Genomic DNA, 17,461 nt, shown 5'->3' on the forward strand with positions numbered 1-17,461 from the left:
ATTATTAAGGGACATACAAATAAAACACCATTATGTAGTTGACATTTGAGTAGTTTATTTAACACAAATCAAACACTTTGGTACAGTTAGTTAGCTGTGGTTATCGATGTCGTATCGCCGTAATAAAAATTATTAAACTTACTCTCAAGTAGCCGCAAACCAAACGCACAACGACAAAAGCGAAAATATCATAAACAATTAACCCCTCTGCTGCCAATACAATTAAGATTATGGTACAAATTTTAATTGATTATTTATCATATAATTTTGAATAAATTTCATTTATTTGTTCACATTTCAATTTAACTATATTCTTTTCTTTAAATCGAATTCTAATTGGAAGGTTAAGAGAAGATTCTGTTGCTAGGAAGTCGCGAAAACCTAACTACAAGCCTACTATGCGAAGCTTACACCACAATACACAACATATAATGGGAAACACCTAGAAAATGACACTCGAGTGTCTTACACCTAGTCATCTGCGTAAATATAGAAGGATAAAAATTACGATTATGATTATTAAAAATGCACCTTACTGTACTAGATTAATATTTTAAAAGATTATTTTAAATTCCATGTCAGCAGTGTCTGTTATATTTTCGATGGTGATGTATACTGAGTAATTCCTTGCTGTTTAAATAGGTAACTGTTAAATATTATTATTATGGTACGCTTCCTGTGTCTTATTTCATTGCGTTTCGAAGAATAGTCTAATCGATTAATTTTACATAATTATAATGCGTAACGTGTGTTACTAACTAGCTACGGATTATATAGTACTTTGTTTAAAAGTTGATTAATTACTAATAAAGAAATTTATATCTAAACTTATCCTAGTATATGCATAAATGCGAAAATCAAAACCAACATGTTTGACACAAATAGGACGTGTGGCAATAACGAAAATGACAAAGAGAATAATTAAAACCAATAACGTTAAAGGAAGCATCGAAACAACCGTGTGGTTGTGGTTACCTAATATTACCATCCTAAGAGTATAAATAAAGTTTACGTCGACATTATTCCATGTAAAAATTAAAAATGGGATAAAAATACAAAATATCACATACATTATTACATGTTGAGCTTAATTTAAATTTAATCCGAAACACCCCAAAACCAGATGCATTATTACTGAAGCTGTCTTTAAATTAAGCTAAACAAATAAGGTTAACTATAATTAAAATGATAGAAAATTCTGTAGTAAATATATCAAAGTTGGGCACGTTAGATGAACGTACTTTTCATAGGTACTAATGTTTTGGACAGGATATTAACGCGTCACCTATCTATTTAAGCAAATATATCAATTTGAGATAACTACCACAACCATAATTTTCTGCTTTTATATGGTAAATACTACAGTGACGCATCATAGGTTACTCTATTCTGGAAAGGTAGATTCTAATTTATACATAACCCAACTTTGCAAGTTTACTACACGTTGATAATCAAAAAAACTTTAAAAACTAAATTGAAAATGTCCAGCCAACTAAGTTGGGGTAAATAATTTAAAAGTAGCAACTCAAAAATGCGACACACAAATGAAACTGTAAAAGAGAGAAGATTTGGCACAAGTATCACCATCTTGCTGAATGCTAGACCAAATCATAGAGCCAAGGTGCAATTGAAAAGTATACTAATTAAAATGTATTTGCGGAAGCCTGCGAGCGGTACATCAGCAAGATGGTAATGGTCCACTAAATGAATTTATAAATGTGCGTGTGTCGCTGAGCTGGGACAACGTGTCCAGTTTACAGGTTACACTGCCACAGTATCGTAGGCTGTGAGTCCCCGCCCGTGGACTGCTTGCTGGGGGATTGGGGTGGCTGCTTCTGGTCTGAAAACACAGTCCCTACTATTAATGCATATTTTTCACTAAATCTGGCGTTCAAATTGACGGGTTATTTTCTCGTTCGGGAAGCGAAAGGGGTGTGCCTTATAAAATTGTTTTTCATTCAATCTTTAAGCATCAAAGAAAACCATAGCACTGCTAAACAGCAAAAATGAATGCTAGATGAAGAATTTGTTTATTTAGGGAACACCGATATAATATGTCCGCACGCTTGGCAACTATTGTATAGTGCTTTATAATACAGCTAATATATAGGTACCTATGTATAAATGTATAGCTAAAGAAAAATGGTTGGAGGATCTATTTTTAACCATAATTAAGCAACTAATCCATCACGCGCGGACTAAAAAAGTAACGAGTGCCAGGGTTCTGTTCTATTTAATATTGGGTTTTAATATTATAGTATAAAGTAACAGGTATAGTTGGTATGTACATTTCATGCGTTTGTTACCGGCAACGCAATGATCACAAAATAAAATCAAACTAGCCGAGGTTTAAATAACTTGCCTTACCATTCTTGGAGCAAAAAATAACATATTAGTGCACATTGGTTGAGTATGTTAGCCACAAAAAGGTTAATTACGAAACAAAAATATCAGGCAGTAAATAAGGTATATTCGGTTAAAAATTGTCATTTTCACATACTTTGACTTACTGTTTCCTGTAGATGGATGCAGAACATAACACATGCTTAATAACGAGCATAGACTAGTACAAAATGCTTTATTAGGTAATGTATCTATCACGTCACAATGTACTCGTGCTAGCGCACACACAAGGATCCGGCTCATGTATTAGTTTCGTGTGTTCAATACTGTGTAAGTTGTTTGACAGTGTTCTATATTATTTAAAAAGGGGTTCTTATTTATCTGTCTTGGATTTATGACTTCTAAAGACTACTTAATTTTTATTAGTTGTTCAGTTAAGGATTTTCAATAGTTCATAGTTTCATACATATTTCTGTCTGTGCTGTACAAATATATAATTGGATTTTGTTTTGTGAGACAGTGAACACAAAAAGTGTCTGTTATAGGGTACAGTGGGCAAGGCCTATCAAACTGACCTGTCAATGAGTTTCCTCATTTCCTCGCTGTGCAAACCGTCCTTGGCAGTGTGGGCCCTTACTGCAACAACACACAAGTCACGACGCGCTCTATACTAGCCACGACACCTGGAGCCGCCTTCTACCGACATCTCGAACAATAACCACATAACCAGCCAGAGAGCTCTTTCCACTAAGTTTAGCCAAGTACAAATACGAGCGATATGTCACTAGGTGGTTATTGTTCGCTCATGTCCATCTCCAAAACACGTACTAAATATCTACAGAATCATTTCAAATAGAGTGAATTAGTTAACACAATCACGTCTAAGCACATAAAATAGAAACTTGATTCAAAGAAATGTAACTTTGTATATTTCCCGTTTTGAATCTTGCACTTGCCTAAATTAAACGAAGCTAGTGTAAATAAATTGTGATTAAAATAATTTAATTTTGACAAGTGCTGAAACGAAACAACAGTAAAAAGTAGATAATTTTGAAAAATAAAGATAGTTAAGCCAATTACAAGAACTCTAATCTTGAAGCTTGAAATTCAATTTGTTATTACTGATACAAATGTTGCATGCTGTCAGTCACAATAATTAGAAACATAAAGGAATCAAATAACTTGATTCAAAAGTTTTACCGTCTTCTGTTCAGGTGACACCCACGTGTGCATAAACCAATTCAACAATCAATTTCATTTCATCAACTAGAGATTTTTCTTAAAATTAGGGTGGATCGAAACGTGTATGAGAATACCAAAATGTAATTTGAACCATACTTTTTTGTTTTGCTTACATGTTGTGCTGGGTATTAATTTAAGAAATCGAATAAAATAATAAATATACAACACCTAGAGTAAAATGTACAGAAACTAAAAAATCCTTGTATAATATTCCATAAAAATTATTACTCAGCAAAACGTTTAATATGTAATACAATATGATAATATTTTTCAATATGAAGCAGCACATACTATTTAAAAGCGTTTTTACAAAAAAGTATGATTCGTCGTAGTTTATAGCATCAGGCAATAAAAATTGTGTCCCTGTCAGAAGATGAATTTCCTAATGGAATTGGACGGATACATGAATATTTTTTTAATGTAAGTATTTATATATTTGGGTGGTATTATCATTGGGGTGCTTTGGCGGATGGTAGTTTGTTGTTAGTTGTTACGTACCGGGATAGTTGCGGGGCTGGTCGCATTCGGCTTCGGAGATTTCGTTGGAGTCCTTGCTTTCATTGAATGAGGAGGAGCAGTTGTTGTCGTTGTTCGCGTTGCGGGGAGGGGGTGGGGGAGGCTCGGGGGATCCGCCGCACTTGCGAGTTCCTGAACAATGAGCATTGAATCACGGACGGATTCTTGTCATGTGGTTTGTAGAACTTTTGTGGCTACAATCAGCTCTTTCACATGCCGTCGTAATGTAAAATGTAGCACAGCATAGTTATGTCATAAATTACCTTCTATAGAAAATATTTCAGGGCTACCATTGTTTGCGGAAAAGTGAGTATACTTTAGAGTTTAGAGTTCCAAATTGGTATGTGTAGTATCGAAGTATGTGTAGTAGTGACTTTTTCGAATAGTTCAGTAATTGAAACTACATATAGGTCACACAAGGCTTATTCTCAAGAAGACCAAATATACATGATACACAATTACTTTGGTAACTGTATTATAAACTCACCAATGCTGGGTCGGGAGCCGTAGTGGTCGGAGTAGGGAGTGCCATATGCGCCGGTGTATTGCTCGTCTTCGGGGGCGCAGCACGCGGGCTCGTCGTACTCAGGGCCGCAGGCATACATGGGGCGGGAATAGCGGGCACGCTGGTCGCATAGAACCAATTCCGTTTAGAAAAGGTTTAAAATAAAGAAGCTTGTTTCGTAGTCGGGTGCAAATAGGTCTTATTATTAAACGTTTCATGTAATTTTTGCCTCAATCGAATCATAAATAGACATTATCTCACATAAAGTTTCACCAAGGAATAACCATGCATTTTCATCGGATTAACTTTACTCCTTGTTTATTAATAAGGGAGTTAGAGAAAAGGGCAGTTAGAGAGAAGGGCAGACAATATATAGTTTATATAAAAGCTGTAAAATGGAAACTAGAGAAGGCAGTATTGCACGGTAACGAGTCTTACGTATTGGTCTTCTTCAGCGCAGGTGGCCGGGTCGTCGTATTCGGGGGCGGTCGAGTAGATGGCGCTCTGTCCTCCCTGAGAGTTCTTGCGGGCATAACGGCTGTTGGCACGGGGCTGCCAACGATAATTTTATTTAAATATTTTCTATAGGGACTCAGCTGAACAAGTCTAGTACCTAGTCTAGTCGTTTAAAAATGCGGAATCAAAACTTAACAAATACAGCTCAATCACTTAACATGAATTTGAACAACGTGCGTAAAATTCGACTTCGATTTATTATGATTGATGATGTATTCGATATATTATATATATCTTCTGCACGCGAAGAGTCTACTTGAATTATAATGTTTAGCTACTTCATTTCTTGCAGTATTCTTGGTAAGATAACTCTAAGGGTCAATTCCCACTGAAAGAGCAGCGGCCGGCAGCGGCCGGCAGCGGCCGTAATTGCAAGGGATTGAGCGCGAGCGCGGCGGGCCGCGCGGCGCCGCGCGGCGCCGCACCGCGCCGCGCTCTTACATTTTCCGTGCTCTTACGGCCGCTGCCGGCCGCTGCTCTTTCAGTGGGAATTGACCCTAAGTATGTAGAAGTTTCGTACGTACCATGCTCTGAGATCCGGCGCGGGAGTGAGCGGGGTGGTGGGGATGAGGATGCGCGAGAGTGCCGGCGTGAGCGGGATGGTGGTGGGGGAACGCCAGCGCCTTGCTCGGGTCCATCTCCTCGCGGAAGCCTAGCAGGTGGAACGTCGCGTAGGGGCAGATTTCGTCTTCCATGCCTGTTGTCAAATGGAAATTAAGTTGGCTTTTGTTTTCTTTTTGTTCACAGAGTAGTAAACTTCATTATTTTTTTTTATATTACGCTCCTTTGCGCTTAGATTATAAGTAGCTTATGATGGTTTTGTTGGCCAGTGATAGGGGGTGATTGGACCTATTATGTATGTGTACCTTTTTAATGTGATTGTGCTGCCATCTAGAATTTTAGTTTAGTAAAGGTAATTTTATACGGATTCGGTTCATGATATGTAAAATTATACTAGAATGGGGTAGTAATGGGTTGTCTAATTGTTTACTACTCTGTTTTTATACAGGATTAGTAAAGTGTTATCATTCGTTGCTGCAATCCCTTATTGCTGGAAGTCCATGCTAAAATGTGTATTAAGAAATTCACACTCAACAAACTCTGTAGTACATACCTATATAGATTTACAATACATTAATGTGTATTTATGTATCAAATATATCAGTAGAAAATTGTGTAATGTAGCTGCTTATGTTGGTTTAATTTATGTAGTTAATATAAAGTTTCATTCTTCGAAGATTTATCTACATTTGTTAAAAGCAAATAAAAATAACTGGGGTTAGAAAAGTGCAAACCAAAAATAAAATAAATATGAACAAAACAATCATCCATCATGCAAACGTAGATAATATAAAATACAAGTAATTATCCCATACTCACTCCTTTGTTGTTATTAGTAGTTCATTCTGATAGATATCTCACGATTTTCATTCACTTTGAAACTAGGTTACAAAATGGTCAAACTTTATACAAATGTTTTGACCATTTTTTGGATGTATAGATACTTTAGTAGTGAGCACACAAATAAAGCGAAGTTGTCCTTTCTTGGAAGGAATTTACTGTAGATTATAATAACCAATCCATGCTTTGTTTTGCTATTTGGAAATTGTCATTATCTTCATATAAATTATGTCAAATTTCACTCACTAATCGCAAAACAACGGATGAATCGCTAGTAAATCCGCGTCATCCTTTATTTTCAACAAGATTTTACTATTTATTAATTTGACCCCCGCACTCAGGGACATTTAATGATTACTTAAGTAACTCCTTAGTGACGGTTTGTCATAGAAATCCTCTACTAAGGAATGGCCTAAGTAACTATTAACCATAGTACCACAACAATAAAAACGTCTGTTGAACACGTGTCTAAAAAAAATGATTAAATTTTTGTAGTAAGGCTGTAAATGTCACTGAGTGAAAACTTCATTATGAAACTTTAAAACTCGCGGGGCGGTGTCAAATGTAGCAGTAGTTCTTGTATTATTTGTGTGCTCATACATCATGCAGTAAGCCCTGACCTGTGGAGGCGGTATCCCCGGAGCCGGCGCGGCGCAGTCTGGGGCGTCGCACCCGCTCGTAGTGGTGTCTGCGCGGGTCCCACGTCGAGTGCGCGCCCACTGAACCACACTAACGTTACGCATGCGCTAACAACCCGCTAACACGTCTCAATATTCTCTCACTCACTTTTATTTATTTAAATACTTCTTGCACATACAGTACAATGGCGGACATAACGCCTTAGGCGTTTTATCAGTTTCATTTAGCTAGGCTACAACGTTCATTGTATATTTACTGTATAAAGAGAACTCAGCTGTATCCGGATATACCGTCTGCATCAGGATCGCCGTCACAAATCACCGATCCTCTCGAAATACATATAGAGAGTTGCTACCTAATTGCTACCAGCTACCATTAGTTGCTACCAATTGCTACCCTCGCGGTTTTCAAGATATTCAGCATTCTAAGGTGACAGCCATTCTGATATCAGGATGGCTGTCACTTTTCAAAGTGTGAAGAAACGGCGCAAAAGTATTGAGTTTTTTTTCACTCAGAGTTGCCACCTAATTGCTACCCTCCAGAATTAAATTTTAGACCACATCGATTCCGTGGATAAAAAGATATTAAAAAAATGAGTTTTTGCGCCTAACAAAAATAGATTAGCAAGTTGACATTTCAATACAAAACAGTACTTTTGAGTTAGGCACTATCTATAGTCTACCTGTCATATTAACTTATGTATGCGGTCCTGATGCAAACGATATACTGGAAGCCATCCCCAACAGCCGGTTTATCGCGTTCAATGATTGCTAAGTAAAAGATAATTTACGCAATGAGCAAGTCCTTCTTTCTTATTGTTATTTTACTCGTATTTTCAAACAGTGTTTTGGAATGTAACGCAATGCTACAAGTGAGTGAGATTATACTTGAGACGATACCACATAAATTGAGAGGAATAAAATAACGCTTTGTTAATTTGTCATAGCATATTTTTGTTATAAAGGAAGTGAGTTTTTAATCAAATTAATTTATCTACTTGTACTACGACGAGATTAACAGAACGTCAGGCTGAAAAAAATAAGTATGTAAATTTTTATGCAAAGCTAAAATTAAAATGGGGGTTTGAACTTCTATGGCTTGTAGCAAAAATATAATCTATATTCTAAAACTTAAAAGCCCTTTTGCTAACATAAGTTCCCCGTTACCACGACTAGGAATTTAAAGTGGACAACAAAAATATATAACATAGCTTTCACCTTACATCCACCAAGAGTCTAAAAGGAAAGAGAAAGCATAGAGAGGAGAAGAGCGTAAATCGTGCGAGCATAAAAAGAAGTGAAAGGTAAATTTATTAAATAACGATTACCTCAACTGTACCTTGTTGAATTTCTCTTAGTGTTGAGCAGCTGTATTTTATTGACAATGTATAGAAGTGCGCTTATTGTGAAACGAAAAGTTTGATAGGAGTGTAAAACGATGAAAAGTCCGTGCCGATTCATCCGGAGATATCCACAAGCCTGAGTAACTATAGAACTATAAGGGCGAACGCTGGACCCTAGGTAAGTTCCCAATAAAAACTGCTTAGATGTACAGTCTCGAACAGTCTCATACTCGTACAGTCTGACCGTTTTGGTGCAGTTGCCAGTAGCTGTCGGTCAGTTTAAACAACGTACAAAAACTGACAGCTTCAATTCATTGCACAAAATGTTCAGCATCCCTACAGTTTGAATAACGTCAATTTTGGATATTGTGCAGACAGTAGTGTGTACTCACTGATGACAGCCTGTCGCTTAACACGGTCGCAGGTATTGTAGTTGGAGCCGGGCACGGGAGGCAGCTTGCGGTTGGGCGGTGCGATGTAGCCGAGCTCGTCGCGAAGTCCGCCGCGCTTGTCCAGAGTGCCGCCGCCGCCGCCTAAGGCCGCCTGAGATGCGTTGTACACTGCGTCGTCTGTATTTATGAGCTAGTAAGTGCCTTACATACTTTTTGTTTGTCTCTTATCTACACCAATATCATAAAAACACGGGCTGCCGGAAAGAAATATCTCCGGGACGCGGGTGCAACCGCGTGGAACAGCTAGTGTTCTTATAAGCTAAGTCACCGATTAAAAGTGAGTTTTCATTATTTTTGGTTAGGTATGTAGAGCAAATAATATTAAACCATGATTTAGGTAAATCAAAATACAAAATCAGAGAGAAAGATGAGTGTATGTTACAAAAATTATTATCTAAATTATTTGCTAGATGATTAGGTAATGATTAAGTAAAATATAAACGTTAAAAATTAATAATATGAAAATTCGAATTCGGGTAAAAAAATAAATAAAGCGGCGCGCCATGCCACTATACATACAATACATGTCCTTCTGACCTCGCAGGCGATGTGGGGTATTCCTGCGAGCTAAGGTCAGACATATCACCACCACGCCTACGATGAACACGACGATCGTTGCCAAAATTGGTACCAAAACTTCAGGTTCTAGCCAAGCCTTGACCCAGGGGGGCAGTTCCTTATCAGTGCCAATGTTGCCAGGTAACGGAGCAATAGTTCCTACAATGGTACAATGATTAGTTGTTTACCTTTGTGATGGTCCCTGGCACCTCGTACCACGCAAACGACTACGATAGCAATGATGATGACAAGGATCGCGGCCACTACGGGCACGATAAGGTTAAGGTGCGACAGGATAATCTTGAGAGTCTGTTCCGTGGTAAGAGTGCCGCCGCCCACCTCGCGCGCGGGCGCTATCGTACCTGAAATGCAACCCCACGTTATAGCACCTACTATGTAAGGATATTACAGTTACAATTAAAAGGCGATGCATTTCAGGTACGAATTTGGTTTTTATGCAAATAAATGTTTATGAAGTAAAAAGGGGTAAATTCATTTATAAGTATAACGCAACGATCAGTTCAGATTAAATGACACTTCAAAACAGTTGTTAACTTACCGCCAGTCATGGTAAGAGTTGCGAATTCGTATTCAGCGACATTAAATCCAGCATTGTTGTGGGCCGTGATCCTCAGAACATACCATGTAGCAGGTTCCAAATCTACAATCGAAGAAAATAACGTTATAACCTTTTTATCAACATGAATGCAATGATGCAAAAATATTTTTTGGGTACACACCGAGTACGACGAAGTTTCCACCGGGTTTCACAGCATTCGAAATTTGGTTCCATTCAGCAGCGCCCCTGATAGAAAAATATAGGTTTGTGATAAGTACGAATATAAATAGATGGGGAGTAAGAGAAAGACTTAGAAAATATGCATGGATTGCCTCAAAGATGACATGAAAAAGAAGGGAATGAGTATGACGAGTGACGGGGGGAATGGAGGCGGAAGACATATTGCGCCGACCTCAAACAACATTGGGCACAGGGCAGGAAGAAGAAGAAGCATTACTGTAAACATATTTACGACTTTTATCGACTTACTTCTTCTTGTTTTCAACGACGAAGTGCGACATTGGGCAGCCGCCATCGAGCCATTGCTTGAGGTGTAGAGTGACGGAGGAGCTTCCTACTTCGATGAAGTCGGCGGCGCGGGGCACGGGGGGCTTGGAGCCGCGGGTGCGGGCGATCACCACGTCTGATGCCTCGCCGGTGCCGATACTGTACAAAATTAAACAAATACAGTAAGAAAACTCAACTGTTTGCGCAAAATTATCCTACTACCCTACTAATATTATAAATGTGAAAGTTTTTGAGAATGTATATTTGTTATTTTTCACGCCAAACGGCTGGTAAATAGGCCGGCAAATAAGGGATACCTTGGATTAACACATAAGCTGTTTTTAATCAACACACCACGCGGGCGAAGCCGCGGGCGGAACCTAGTTGTTTATAAGAACAAGAACAATAAGGGGACGAAATAAACGAAACATCTATGCAAATGCATTATAATTAGTTAGTTAGCCGGGAAACAGAAGGGGAGGACGTTTTAGTTTACGTACCCATTGTAAGCCGTAACGTAGAGTTGATATCTAGATCCGCAGAACAAGTTTTCCAATGTATACGTGTCGGTGGTGCTTGGAATCTGCAAAGGGAAAAATTATTCTTAGCTCTATCGTTGTACACAAACCCTTATAGAAGGAAGAAAAGAAAGAAAAAAATAATATTCTATATTGCAAAACAAACAATATTGGGTTGCCCGGGTAACTGGGTTGAGGGGGTCAGACAGGGCAGTCGCTCCTTGTAAAGCACTGGTACTCAGCTACATCCGGTTAGACTGGAAGCCGACCCCAACGTAGTTTGGGAAAAAGGCTCGGAGGATGATTGCAAAACAAACAGCTACTTCAGTAAGCATCTTTTTCGCGTGCACGTGACGCAAATTGTTCTCCTACCTTGTTCTTTTGTTTTTTTATTTTACCACGTCTCTTGTGTTTTGTATGTATGTTTGCTTGTCTGTTTTGCGTCTCATATGTGTTATAACCGCGAATAAATGCTTTAATTTTTTATAATATCAGTACCTGTACAGTTTCCCAATCTCCGAACTCTTGTTTGTAGTGGATGGTGTATCCGGCGGCGGGCGACTGGTCGACATCGACGGAAGGTTTCAGGCGAAGAGTGAGAGATGATACGGAAGACGATGCGATGCTCAGCTGAGGCGGGAAGGGGGGAGCTGGCGGGAAAATGTGAGTTTTAGATAGTTTGTTATGTTACTGTTTTCCGCTACCCGGTTTCGCTGGTAACCGATAAACTGTCAGATATATATCCGATAGTTAATGTTATCTGCCAGATAAAAAATGTTTATAATATAGAAATACGATGCTTTTTCCTACGCGCCATTATTTAAGCGACTGTCATAAAATAGTCTTCGTTTTAACTCAGTTTATCCATCCGCCATTAAGATAATTTGTTACTTGCACAAGCGCGACCACGTGTACATACCATTCGCATTGCGGGAAAACCGACTTTCAGTTGTTTAAACTTATGATTGTCAAAGCCTCGCGTTTGCCTGATCGTTTTTAAAACCGAGCAAATAATCCACTAGTGTGAAATCAAACAATGATTTTTAATGAAAATAAAATAGTAAAGGAAAATTACATAAAGTACAATCTAGTACTTACCGAGAACAGAGAGCGTGTGCGTAACAGTGTCAGTTCCGAACTGGTTGTCGACATGGCAGGAGTACTCCCCGGCGTCCTCGCGAGCCACTCCGGCGATCTGCAGGGAGCCTTCAGGCAGCTGTCGCACGCGCTCCGAAGCTTCCAGGGGGTGGCCTTTCACCTACAACAATGTAAGACACCTACAACATTAGATTTGAGAAAATAAGGCGAAGTTGATATTAACAACTTTTTGAAACTCATGATCGTGGAATATGTACAGACGCCAGATCATCAAGCTACTCCAATCTGTGAAATTTCCAACACATAAGGAACATTATGCCTTGGAGATAAGGCTGAAATTCTATTTATTTTTCAGATTGTAGTATCGTTATGTGCAGGCTTTGCTCAACTGGACCTATTTACTGTTCAGGTATTTAAGGCGTACCTTCCACAAAATGTTAGGAGGAGGAACGCCGACGGCAAGGCACGGCAATTTGACATCTTCCTTGTAGGTAGCGGTGAACGATTCATCGAATGAGGCGATCTTGGCGGGTACTAAAACAAAAATCAACGTTATAATGACTAATCTAATTAAGTTGGAATCTATACGAGTTAATTTTCTTATTGTTACGGTGTTACAATAGGCATGATGACAGTAATCAAAAATCATTAAAATAATATATTTATTAAATTAAACTTGAAGCTTGGAATATAAAACGCGCATTGTTTTCTTTATTAATAATGTGATTAATATGTATTTTTATAAAATAAAATTACGAAATAAGGCAATCCGCCATGATATCTTGAACACCAATCAGAGCTCGTGACGTCATCTCTGAAAACAACTCGCGCGAAAGCGCGAGAACGTCACATTTCGTTATTGTGAACTTCCACTGCGATCTTTGTTTTCAATTAATTAATTGTTTATAACACGAGTTATGGAGCCCGGATTTATCAAGGCAAACAGCGCTAATTTGCCTAGAATTGATATCATAATGCTGGGAAAGTTTTTGGCATCAAATAAAGATTTTTGTTCAGCTGAATTTAGAAATGTTAAAACTTCCATGTAAGTATACTAGTTTAATTAAAAAAGAATGAGAGATGAAACCTAACCTCGAAATAGTTATTTACCTACATTATAAACTATGCTAGAATCTAGAGAACTATGTAATAACTTACATCAAAGTGATCTTCACAAAAATAAAGTTGTACCCTGGGCAATATTGCTTTTGAATCTCGCTTTGCAAGTTTAAGCCACTTGTTTCGTATTTTTTTATTGTGAGGAACGTACACAAATAACTTATCAGGAGTTGTTTTGGATGTGTTCTTACACTGGGGGACCCCACAACACCTATGCCCTTTCGAATTCATATTTAATAACACAAAAAACTTAATTATTGCACGAGCGTTGTTTACTTGCGTCTTGTAATTTCAGTCGTGACGTCACAAGTGACGACATGACACTGACAAGCGTTTTCGCGCCGGATTCAAAGTGGACAGAGAAAAATGCAATTATTTGATAAAAAAACTTCGCATTTTCTTAAAATTAATAGTTTTTCATATAAAATAGACGTATACCTACATCATACAAAGGAATTTAAAAATTTGTCATCATGCCTATTGTTATCAAAAAACAATTGAAGATGAAGTCATTTATTGAAAGGCAAAAGACAGCCCCCAATAAAGCCCGCCCTTCATCACTTCCTATTTATCTTAGAAAAAGAAATGGTGGAACAAACTCCCCAGCAACACAATTATATCTGTACAATTTGAAGAACCGGTTCTATACAGTTCTTATGGATGGTCAGGTCAACTTACCTTTGTCGCTTGGGCTGCACGATGCCGTAGCTGAGGGTTGTCCTTCACCAATAATGGTAGACGCGGTCACCCAGAAGTCATAACGGCCAGCTTTCAGTTCTGTTGCGGAGTAGCTGGTTTGTGTAGCGGGTACCTTTGAAACAAGCATATAATTATCAGATTTCATTCTATATATCTTAGAATGTTGTCTGGTACTGTGGAATAGTCAATACAAACCTTGTTGGGATGAGGTTCGGCGTTTTGTGCTTGAGTGTAGACGTTGTAGTGAGTAACGACACCGTTGGGTTGCGCGGGAGGCCTCCATGAAACCAGGATGGAATCTTGTCCCATAACTAGAGCCTTTACAGCGCGAGGTGCTTCCGGTACTGTTTGCAATAGACAAAAAAGAATAGTTACATATAAAACCTAGAAAATCTGGGTGAATAAATGTGTTATGTCTGGCACCCGCTTTTGTTCATGTATCAAAGATACATGGTTTAAGAAAGTTATGTAATATCCGTTGAAAAAGACTTACCGTCTTGTTCAGTTTGGCAGTGAATGGGTGCAGATCGAACGCCATCGCCTCCATTGGTAGTCGCAAGCACTTCCATAGAATAGTTCGTGAATTTCTTAAGTCCGTGAAGAATGGTTTCGCTGCTAGCCGTAATCTTGGTGTCTTTGGACTTCTCGTCTAAAAGAGATACGATTTTTTTTATTGGGTACCTGATACCTACAAATAATTTTGAAAATATTTTATATTTTTTGTATTCAAAAGTTGCCGGATACTTACCATACCAGGTTTCGCTGGGTCCGTAAATCACTTTGTAAGCCTTGATGAGTCCATTGGCGGCGGCAAGAGGGGGAGAGACCCAGGACACACGAATGGTTTGCGCAGTCAAAGTGGTGCAAAGAACGTCTTGGGGCGGGGCAGAGGGGGCACCTTCCGCGGTGTATGCTCGCACTTCCCCAGATACCGGCCCTGATCCCATCTTGTTGAAAGCTTGAACCACAATCGCGTATTGGGTGTAAGTCCTGGAAACAGAATGGTCCGTTAGTATAATCATCGGTGACCATGTCCAAAAATTATTCATCTCTAGACAATCTTATTTACATTATGGAATGGTTATCAATATGTATCCGCAAATTGAATATTGATACTCATAATATGTATAGCATAGAAGTCAGCACTTACTTTAAGTTCAGAATGTCCAAATGATGTTCTTTGCCAGATTCCTTAGAGATATCCACAGTTTCGAAGACGAAGGACTTGTTGCTTGACGCAAGTTTGTAGCCAACATAGTATCTGAAAATATACATGTTTTTGCATTTAATCATAACAATTTTTGTTCTGCTTGATGAAATGTTAATTTAAGACATTTTTATTGACGTACCCCTGGAGTTCACCATTCCAGTCCTGGGGTGGGGGAGGCTTCCAGGTAACGCGGAGAGTGTGCTTGTCAACAGCATCGACTTTGCAATCCTGAGGGGGACCAGTAGGGGCTTCTTCGGCGGTGATAATGGTGACAGTCTCAGATGGCTCGGAAGTTCCTAGTTCATTTTCAGCAACGATCCTGATATGGTAAGCGGTGGCTGGTCGTAAGCTGAACACTCCGGCTTCAGTCGCATCTCCAGGTACGAGAACCCTATAAAAATAATAAGATTACAATTAGAAAATGTTTATATGTTTTATGTCCTTCACAGTTAAGCAATTTATCTTCTTGATCACCTATCGATATCTTTTTCCCAGTTGCCCTTAGCGCGTTTGTATTCAATAAGGAACTTCTTGATTGGTGAGTTTCCATCGTAAGGAGCGGCCCAAGACAGTTGTACAGTTCTTCCAGATTTGTCCAAAACCTTCAAGCCATAGGGAGCTTCGGGAACCTCTGTGAAATAACACATTACTTTGTAGTTTTTATTCTTCGATGGTGCAACAGCGACGGATTCTATATAATTATTGGAATATATCTGTTACCTTGAATGATCATGTTAATGCTGGTATCGTCAGATCCAAAAGCGTTGGTAGCGACACACGTGAAGAGAGCGCTGTCAGATCGTTCAGTTCTTCGAATGCTAAGGTCGGATACAACACCTCCGGGCAAAATTTCTTCGCGAATGGTGTAGCGGGGGTCGGATTTGGGCTCAAGACGTTTGTTGTTCATGTTCCAAATAATACCGATTGGCTGAAATAATTAATCATGTTACATCTAGGTACAGTTGAGTAGTGCTTTATACATTTTTGCATGTTTGTAAGGCTTACCTTTTCTCCCTTAGCTTGGCACTGCAGAACAGCTGGTTCAGATCGGCGGGCAGTTTGATTCCTCATTTTAATTTCGAATTGAGGAGGAGCTGTAATTTTGAACACACTTGTGTTATTTTTGATCACGTTACGCACTTTTATGTGTTGCAGTTATTATAATTTAACTCACCCTGAACACTAATAAGAATAACGGCAGATAATCCTGATCCAATTCCATTCACAGCTTCGCATAAGTAATATCCCTCATTAGTCTTTTGGATGTTCGCAATGGTCAATGTTCCATCTTCAACTTTTACATTAGGGTTGTTTGGCTTAAGATCTTTGTAATCGCCGGGGGTATCGCCTAAAAGAATAGCACAAAACATGAATGCGAGGTTCAAATATTGTACCGTATATAAAATCACAACTATACAACAATCATTCATAATTACCTTCAGCCCTCTTCCATGTCACTTGAGGCTTAGGGAAACCATCGGCTTTACATTCAACTTTAGCATCAGAACCTTGGGCAAATGCCTTGTCAGTGGGCTCAATAATCCAACGGGGAGGAACTGAAATATCACCGATATGTTATAGAACTTGTTCTGTCTGCTAGAAGAGATAGGGGCCAAACCAGATTTTTACTTTACATTTATTTTGAAATTAGTTTAAGTGTTAACTCAAGAGCAAAGACAAAAATGGTACAAAAAGTATTTTTCTGACATTTAAGTTAACAAAAAAAAACTGTAACTTGAATTTTAATTTTATAGGATGAAATTTTCTAATAAATGCTTTTGCTGTATGAGAAAAAGTAAAATGGGTTTGTAAAAATATTTGTTTTAATTGCTCATTTATTTTAACTCATTAAAAAATTTCATCCTAAAACAAGGGGAATCTTTGTAAACTTAATTAAAAACATATTTGAGTATAATGAAGTTTACTTATAAGTTGTGTTGTATTCGAAAATATTATACTATCTAATCGAGCAAAATAAACTATCACTGTACTAAACATAGTTTATTCATTATACTCAAATAAAGACTATATAATCTGGTATAAAAGCTCCTATGTAGACTCGTTATTACTTTAAAGTTTACTTTATAAGCGTGGTAATAAATGTCTCCGCGAGTATAAAATATGTTTACATGAGCTTTAGGCGCCGCAATAGAAGCTTTTTACAGGAGTATAGTCCACAGCTTGCAAATAAAAAAGTTAAAGCTTTTCTAACTACAAACCAAATAAAAGTAAATAGG

General features: G+C 38.3%; 1 protein-coding gene across 46 annotated transcripts in view; it reads right to left on the bottom strand.

Annotated features, from left to right (window-relative positions):
• Nucleotides 1-33: 33 nt before the first annotated feature.
• LOC124629852 (Down syndrome cell adhesion molecule-like protein Dscam2) overlaps nucleotides 34-17,461 on the bottom strand; it is a 58,038-nt gene continuing 40,610 nt past the window's right edge. For 23 of the 46 annotated variants that reach the window (XM_047163458.1, XM_047163457.1, XM_047163456.1 and 20 more), the window contains exons 15-41: nucleotides 16,661-16,780; nucleotides 16,399-16,572; nucleotides 16,230-16,318; nucleotides 15,945-16,152; nucleotides 15,699-15,855; nucleotides 15,364-15,615; nucleotides 15,165-15,275; nucleotides 14,763-15,004; nucleotides 14,508-14,663; nucleotides 14,210-14,358; nucleotides 13,994-14,126; nucleotides 12,621-12,730; nucleotides 12,197-12,356; nucleotides 11,597-11,748; nucleotides 11,081-11,163; nucleotides 10,563-10,739; nucleotides 10,255-10,319; nucleotides 10,074-10,175; nucleotides 9,476-9,673; nucleotides 8,897-9,073; nucleotides 7,144-7,242; nucleotides 5,647-5,819; nucleotides 5,045-5,158; nucleotides 4,589-4,727; nucleotides 4,084-4,233; nucleotides 2,919-2,979; nucleotides 34-1,840 (exon numbers count right to left, since the gene is read on the bottom strand). In XM_047163458.1, coding sequence (XP_047019414.1) covers nucleotides 1,762-1,840; nucleotides 2,919-2,979; nucleotides 4,084-4,233; nucleotides 4,589-4,727; nucleotides 5,045-5,158; nucleotides 5,647-5,819; nucleotides 7,144-7,242; nucleotides 8,897-9,073; nucleotides 9,476-9,673; nucleotides 10,074-10,175; nucleotides 10,255-10,319; nucleotides 10,563-10,739; nucleotides 11,081-11,163; nucleotides 11,597-11,748; nucleotides 12,197-12,356; nucleotides 12,621-12,730; nucleotides 13,994-14,126; nucleotides 14,210-14,358; nucleotides 14,508-14,663; nucleotides 14,763-15,004; nucleotides 15,165-15,275; nucleotides 15,364-15,615; nucleotides 15,699-15,855; nucleotides 15,945-16,152; nucleotides 16,230-16,318; nucleotides 16,399-16,572; nucleotides 16,661-16,780 — 3,830 coding nt within the window. In that variant the 3' untranslated portion in view covers nucleotides 34-1,761. Of the gene's footprint in view, nucleotides 1,841-2,918; nucleotides 2,980-4,083; nucleotides 4,234-4,588; nucleotides 4,728-5,044; nucleotides 5,159-5,646; nucleotides 5,820-7,143; nucleotides 7,243-8,896; nucleotides 9,074-9,475; nucleotides 9,674-9,702; nucleotides 9,877-10,073; nucleotides 10,176-10,254; nucleotides 10,320-10,562; nucleotides 10,740-11,080; nucleotides 11,164-11,596; nucleotides 11,749-12,196; nucleotides 12,357-12,620; nucleotides 12,731-13,993; nucleotides 14,127-14,209; nucleotides 14,359-14,507; nucleotides 14,664-14,762; nucleotides 15,005-15,164; nucleotides 15,276-15,363; nucleotides 15,616-15,698; nucleotides 15,856-15,944; nucleotides 16,153-16,229; nucleotides 16,319-16,398; nucleotides 16,573-16,660; nucleotides 16,781-17,461 lie in introns of all 46 variants that reach the window. The other 23 variants (XM_047163468.1, XM_047163472.1, XM_047163471.1 and 20 more) reach the window with 3 other exon arrangements.

Source organism: Helicoverpa zea, chromosome 4 (genome assembly GCF_022581195.2).
Source record: "Helicoverpa zea isolate HzStark_Cry1AcR chromosome 4, ilHelZeax1.1, whole genome shotgun sequence".
Taxonomy (NCBI): domain Eukaryota; kingdom Metazoa; phylum Arthropoda; class Insecta; order Lepidoptera; family Noctuidae; genus Helicoverpa; species Helicoverpa zea.